Raw genomic sequence first — 7,982 nt, 5'->3', positions numbered from 1 at the left:
AGTTCAACCATATACCAAGAACCTAGAATGAGTTTGCTGATGCATTGGCAGCTATAGCATCCGGACAGTAGATACATTGATCCTGTCAAAGTTGAAATTAGAGATCGACTGGCTCACTGTGCTTTTGTAGAAGCAGAGACTGATGGAAAACCTTGTACATTGACATTAAAACGCTCTTAGAGAAAGGAGAATATCCTGAAGGAATCACCATCAATCAGAAAAAGACCATCAGGAAGTTGGCGAATGGTTTCTTCCTCAACAAGAATGTTTTGTACAAATGAATCCCAGACTTGGGATTACTTAGATGCGTTGACTCCATCGAAGCCACAAGACTGGTTGCAGAGGTGCATGCTGGAACCTGCGGGCCTTACATGAATGGGTTCGTACTAGCGAAGAAAATCTTAAGAACAGATTATTACTAGATAACCATGGAGAACGATTGTAGAAAATTCGTCCAGGAATGCCACAAATGTCAAATTCATGGAGATTTGATAAAGGTTCCTCCAACAGAACTGAATGCTATAATGTAGCTTTGGCCCTTCGCCGCTTGGGGCATGGATGTCATAGGACCAATTGAGCCAGCTGCGTCAAATAAACACTGCTTCATTTTGGTCGCCATTGACTACTTCACCAAATGGGTAGAAGTGGCATCTTATGCATCAGTAACAAAGAAAGTAGTCGCAGATTTTGCACGCAATAACATCATATGCTGATTTGGTATCTCGGAACCAAACATAACAGACAATGGGAATAACTTGAACAACTACTTGATGAAATAAATATGTGTGCAATTCCGAATCACTCACCGGAATTCAACCACGCACTGGCCATAAATGAATGGGGCTGTAGAGGTTGCCAACAAAAAAATCAAGAAGATCCTCAGGAAGATGATTGATAACTACAAAGATTGGCATGAGCAACTGTCATATGCATTATTGGGATATCACACTACTGCCAGAACTTCAACTGGGGCCACTCCGTACCTGTTGGTGTATGGCACTGAAACGGTAATACCAGCCGAAGTAGAAACCCTTTCACTTCAAATAATACAAGAAGCTGAGTTGGACGATACAGAATGGATCTGCAAGAGGTATGAGCAACTTGCTTTGATAGATGAAAAAAGAATGATTGTTGTTTGCCATGGTCAGCTGTACCAACAAAGAATGGCGTGAGCTTTCAACAAGCATGTGAGAACCGTGGTGTTTCAAATTGGGCAATTGGTGCTTAAACGTATATTCCCAAACCAAAAGGAATACAAAGGAAAGTTCGCACCAAACTGGCAAGGGCCCTATATGGTGCGAAAGGTACTATCAGGAGGAGCTGTGGTACTTGCTGAGATGGATGGTCAAGAGTGGCCAAAGGCAATCAATTTTAGACACCATTAAGAGATACTATGTGTGAAGAAGAAGATGACTACGAAGATTTGGAGTTTTTTATGTTACTTTAATTGCATTTCCTTTGCTTGTAGTTTCGCATTTTTGTTAGGAAAAAAAAACCAAATCCAAATTATGTACGAACTACGCAAGGACTTGATTCCCTATACTTATAAGAGGATACATAGGCGCTTTTCCAAGCTCGGTCGCCTTAACCCAAAAATCCAAAATTATGTGTTTTGAACTATGTTATGACCTTATTCCCATTTGGGATACATAGGAGCTCTTTTTAGTTTAGTTTCATCAAAAATTCCAATATGTTTACCCTGGACTACGTTTGACCTGATTCGCAAAACGGGATAAGTAAGAGCTCTCCCGAGCTCGGTCATTCCAAATAAAATTCCCAATAAACCTTAGGAAACCTCAGAAATGCTTTAGCGAGAGAAAGATAAAGGTAACCCCACAAGGAAACTGGGGCAGACTTTTTGAGAGGACCTAAAAAATTCTTTAAATATATTAGTTCAAAGGAATGAACTGATTTAAATCTTCTACACTGGGGCACAATTTTTTAAAAGAATCTCAAAAATTCCTCAAGCACAGTAAAATTCAGAATCGACAAGTACACACTTACACTGGGGCAGAATTTTTGAGAGGGTCTCAAAAATTCCTTCAGTAGAGAGAAATTCAAGTTGGTACAAAGATGCATACAAACTGGGGCAAAATTTTCTAAAGGGATTCAAAAATTTCACAAGTCAAGAAGAAGAGAAAAAAAGGCTTTGTTTGAGTAACTGTTGTCTTGACATTAAAAGGGCGCGTATAAAATATATATCATTTTCGAAACATATATAATATACCAAAAATACATTTATGTTCCAAAATCATTGCCCAAAAACTTTTCAGCTCTGCTAAAAAAAAGTCTTTTTTAGGAAAATGAGCATCCTTTCCTGACGAATTATGAATGGAAGAAGTCCATGCGCAAGGAAAGCGGTCGACCATATAGGCAACTAACAAATTTTCTGTGGATGCAGGAACAAACAAGCATGGATATCCTACACTAACTAATTTGCTAAGATGTTTAAAACAGGATAACGCCAACAAGCCAAGTGAAGAAGAAGCTTCAAGGAATAGTGGCACAAAATATTATACAAAAGGGTAACGAAGCCTCCCTAAGTAAAGTTTCCTTTACGCTAATAAGTTTGTTCGTTTTGCAGAGCACAGAGATTTTTAAAAAAAGAAAATTTTAAGACTAATGAAAGATATAATCACGGTTTACTGAAAGCTTGGTCTCCACTAAACAGTATTGTGTCAAGGTATTGAAACCCCGGCCTAGATGTCGCATGGCTTGCTTTGATACATTGACTGATTAGACGTCTTAAAAATCTAAAATTTTAAGACGACGCATTAATATCGATATTGAAATGTCGTATTCACAATCGAGTCTAGTCCTTTCTGAAGATGTGACCCCTGTCGACAGGCGGGTATTCTTCCCCGTAGTCAAAAAAGGATGGTATTAGTCTTGCCACCGAGGCAAGCTTCATTCCTCAAGATGACGATATGGATTAAACGACTACGTGCCAAAGAGGCTTAGTTGCCATCCATATCTATAGCCAAAAAATAGGTAGCATAATTCCAAGGTTGATGTCCACAATCGGTGAAATACGAATGTGATTCCTACATCAAGATTTGGGTCGCTACTGCAGTTTATTTCAAGATGACGTAATCATGGTTCAGGGATAGTGGTAGTCATGATAAAAGGCTCCGCACTTGAGTATTCAGTAGTTAACCTGAATATCCTGACTAAATGTTGTAATTCTGGGCACAGAGGTTAGTAGTCATCATGAAAGGAATATGATACTGCACTCTAATGTGTAGTCTACATTTGGGTATTTTTTACTATAAGTTATGTAGTCTCGACCTGGTATACCGCAGACTTCGTATAAGGATAACGATGCAGTCGACACTAGATTTGCGACAGTCACCACAGTATGTGAAAATGATGTGAGTCCAAATTTTCAGGGGTGACGGATGTCAGAAGAAACAAAAATGACCCCGCCCTTGAAAACAGGGTTTTCATTAGTAGCATCTTGCTTACGAAAACGACAATCGGACTGGGGTGTGTAGGTTTCGTGAAAATGCGATATAGCCTGACCCAGATCCCAACAAAAGTTATCATTGAACAATGAAAAACATCTGAAAATGACGAGAAAGGAGCCGATCGAAGTATCGTGATTATTACCCAGAGTAGATCGGGTTTTCAAAAAAATACACGAAAAAGACACTCTTACAGGAGAAAAGAAAGAAAACGGACAAGCATTTGCGAAAAGACGGACATAGTATCGGAGGATGACTACAATGTCAACAAAATGGCAAAATGCCACTCAGGTATGACTACATTAAAATCAAAATTTTCAAAAGACTAACACGCAGGACTCAGCATTCGGAAACGAGCAAGAAGCTACTGAATATGGAAGCAAAAGCCAGATTCAAAACATGCAGAGCATACATGGAACTTTTTCTTGGGCAGCTGGTCAATAACCGTGTATGAGAGTCAAGCTTTCTACACCAGGGATTGGAGATCACCTCAATCATCAAAACTAATAAATCCTTTCCAAAAATCGCCTCCGGTTCGGAATTTCAACCGGAAATAGCCAAAGGGATTTCCACATAAAGGGATATTCCTTTTTGGGCCATCCAGTTGAACTACTATTGGCCTAATTCCCAAAGCCAAGGATATGTAGGCTACTCAAGTTTAGAGGATCGACCATATTCTTATAATTATCTTGCGACACCTCGAGGTAGTTTAACGAGAATTCCTTACTTTATAGTCCTCATAGAGTCAGAACGATAAACGGCCTTAATTCTCACGTAACTCGAGATATGTAAGAAGCCCAGAAACTGGGGTTCGGCTGCACTTTCGAAATATTGCGCAAAAAGGGCTGTAATTTCTATTATTCGGTAAAAATTAGGTTTGTTAAATTCATAGCTCAAGGATGGCCTTGCCATCCTTGAAATCGGAAGGGGCAATTGTTGACACCTAATTTTCACCTCATAAGACGCGTATTTTAATTTTCAAAATTTCCGAGTCAAAGACGGGGCAAGGATGCTCCAGAAAATTAATGTTTCAAAAAATCCCAAGAAAATTGCAAAAAAAAAAATTGACATTTAATTATTATTCTGTAAAAAATGATAATTGCAAGAAATTACGAGTTATTTACTTTCACAAACATGATTTGAAAAGAAAATACATATCCCGCTCCGTCTAATTCGGGAAAATTGTTAATTAAGACGACGTATAAATTACCGCTCATTTTTATGGCATTTGTTTTTCATTTTTTAAATATTGCTCAAAGGTATATCAATATTGGGCTCATTTTGGAGCTCATATTTTAAAACGACATATTATAATTTTTATTTTGTCAAAATATTATTTTACGAAGGCGTTTTAAGCTAATTAACTTAAATTATATAGTATCTTTTTAAAAATATGTGTTATATTTTAAAAAAGGGGGAGTTTATTGTTTTATTAAAAGGGGAGGGGAAGTTTAATAAAATAAGCTTTACACCCCCCCCCCCCCCCGCCCCAACTACATTTATTTTGACGTGGTTCTTTTTCACTTTCCCTAACCCTAAAATTTTAATCTCTCTCGTAAGAGAGAAAACGATGACAACACTACCACTACACTGCCATGGGAGTATATTGTTTTATTAAAAGGGGGAGGAACAATGCGTTAAAGGTGTGGGATGCCATGGGCGGGGTCCTAGAACCATTAGCCAACTTGTGCCACCACACCACGAGAATTAACGGTTAGTTATCCCCCAAAAATTTTCGTACATTGTTACTGGGTTTTGAGGACGTGTATTGTCCTTTTGTGACCAACATTCCAATTTGTTTCATTATGGGTACGATTTTTTTTGGATTTATCTATTATTGTACCACCCAATCCTTGTTGTTGTCCTATTTTCGTACTATTTGCACGAAGTAAGGAATTTTCAGTGCTATTTGGGTATGAATTGGTGAAATTCCTTTGTCTTTACTTGATTTTGAAATATATCGGAAAGGGTTTGTCGAAATTGGGGGGAAATATGAATTTTATTTTTGGTCATTTTTGTCCCTAGGATTGAGATGTTTCTCATTCTATAAATTGAAGATGTTTGTGACATTGGAAGGGGAAGTTTTTTTTCCTTAAAAATAGCAAGGGTTTGGATGATTACAGATTTTCCAGATCTTGCTACTATATACTATATGATATACAAATACTATCATTGAGATACTATTATTATTACTTCAAAAAATATAATACTACACTAGAAAATCAAGGACAAACGGCTGTTTTGAGGATTTGGGTGTTGATGCTTGATTTGTTGACCTAATCCCACATTTTGATCTTTGGGTTGCCCCCTAAAAACGTAATATCTCTATTCTATTCTATTTATATCCAATTCTAGTTTACTTACATGTATTAGTATGTATTTACGGTTGTTTGAGTTTGTTTTTTATTACTGTTTTCATAAATATTAAAGTTGATTATGATGTGATGGTGTTGATATTATGGGGATTTAGGGGGGTTCTAGTTTTGGTTAGATGATGTTGTTACTTAAAATGATTAAAGAATATAGGGAAGGGTGTGTCTTATGTCATATTATCTTGTTCCATAGATTACAACTTGCTTATCAGCTATTGAGTAAACTGTCCATGTTGTAATATTGTTATTTTTGGTAGTTTCAAGTGTTGATTTAAAGAAATTGATGTTTAAATGGTCAAAAGTTGTGAAGAAGGTCCTGTTTTAGTTTTGTGATTACTGTTGAATTGCAATTTAGAGTATGAATATGACATATGACTCTTGAGAGGTTTTGAGAGTTGTTTTTCCTAGATTTTGCTGCTATTTAATTGGTCTTTTTAGCTTTTGTTCAAAGTTCTCGGTATGTGAAGGATAATCACCTTGCTTTAAAAAAAAAAACTGTGTTGTAACTAAACTGGAATGATTCTCTTTTGCTTGTTGTTGATGGTTGAAGTTAGGCTTAAAAAAATGGCATAAGATGTTTTGAGAAGATTTAAGAGTTTTTAGGAAGCAACTGGATAAAATGATTTTCAAAATGTAGGTAGTGTGTGCCTGGGTCTGTTTGTATATTTCTGTAAATCTCTTGTTGGATTTGACACCAACGTTGGGAACTTGATGTATGTTTGATCTTGAAGTACCCTTTAAAGGTTATTGTAAACTTGAAAATGATCTTAAAACCTGGAAATATGTCCTGTGTGATTCTGTGTTGTCTTGTCTATTTTGAACTAGAAGAGATCTAGACCTCTTCTTGTCAAGTTCATGTTGAATCCATCTTCATAATATGAGGTTGTTGCCTTCAATATTTGTCATATGAACTTGAAAAAATGTCTTTCAAATTCTTTTTAAAACTGCTATGTTGAAGACTTTTTTTTTCTTCTAAAAGTTGTTTGTTTGGACTTTGGATGTTGATAGGAGAACTTTATTAGTTCTGAGAATCCCTGAAATGGACTTTAACTTCCTTGTTCTGGACTCTGTGACTTTAAATGATTTGGAAGAGGAATTTATTGTTTTATGACTACTATTTGTTTGGCTTGTACAGTGATTTACCTTTTGAACCCTGTTAGCGATTTGAAATCTAAAAATGACTCCTTTGAACTTGCCTGGTTGGATTATGAGACTGTTAAGCTGGATATTTGTTTAAAGTAATGTCCTAAAAGACTTGTAACTTGTCTTGAGAATCTAGATGTTTGATCATATTGTGCTTGTTGATCCTGCTCTTTCTGGGAACTTGATAAGAGGAATATGAGATAGGAGGTGTAAGAAAGTTGTTTCCTTGACTTGCAACTGGAATAATGGGATCTAGGGGTGGCTGGCATGTTAGTAGTTTTGACTTGTTGGTGACTTATAGATCACTATTTTGTCTCATATTAGCTAGTGGTTTGTAATGTTCATGTTGGTTTGCCACCTGTGACTTGTATTGCTTACAGTTTGCTTGGTTCTCCTTGCCTAATGTGATCAACTAATAGACTAAGTGTAAGGATTCTAAACTAGGACTAACGCTGCCTTAAAGGACTGAGTGTGATACTTGCTTTTGTGAAACACCTCCCTCCTGTCATTTGCTTGTGAAATCTAAGATTGCCTCATATGTATTCTTGTTCCGTATTTGCTTGTTTTGAAATTAAACCATGTCTGATACCTTGTTGAAAGACCTAAGATAGTATCATGTCCCTCTTTTAATATATTTGGAAACTCCTGAATTACTAAGTGCTTTGTTTGAACTATTCTCTTTGACCATGTTTGGGCTCAACTATACTTGATGAACCTGCATACTTGTCCATTAGGTATTTGAACTCGCTTAAAGCTAAAACTATCTTGTCATGACTTAGAACCTTGTTGTTTGATTCTGTAACCTACTTAAGTGAGAAATATGGCTAAAAAATGACCTCTAGAAACTTATTTAGCACCCTCTTGGTTCAAAATGAACTCTTTAGCTAGGATAATCTCTTATCTTGCCTTGTGTTGCCCATTGATTCTGTTAAAAGCTAAGTAGGGCCTAGTGTTGTGTGTTGTTGATCACTTGTGCATCACCTTTGTCCTGACTAACCTGATT

At 36.7% G+C, this 7,982-nt stretch overlaps 1 protein-coding gene across 1 annotated transcript; it reads left to right on the top strand.

Moving 5' to 3' along the window:
- The first annotated feature begins 887 nt into the window (after positions 1-887).
- LOC132601581 (uncharacterized) lies at positions 888-7,078 on the top strand. Its single transcript, XM_060314664.1, has 2 exons — positions 888-1,143; positions 6,972-7,078. The coding sequence occupies exons 1-2, from the start codon at positions 888-890 to the stop codon at positions 7,076-7,078; spliced, it is 363 nt and encodes a 120-aa protein (XP_060170647.1).
- Positions 7,079-7,982: the final 904 nt, after the last annotated feature.

Source organism: Lycium barbarum, chromosome 7 (genome assembly GCF_019175385.1).
Source record: "Lycium barbarum isolate Lr01 chromosome 7, ASM1917538v2, whole genome shotgun sequence".
NCBI classification, from domain to species: Eukaryota; Viridiplantae; Streptophyta; class Magnoliopsida; order Solanales; family Solanaceae; genus Lycium; species Lycium barbarum.
The sequence above is the reverse complement of the archived record's forward strand: the minus strand, read 5'-3'. Positions and strand labels throughout refer to the sequence as shown.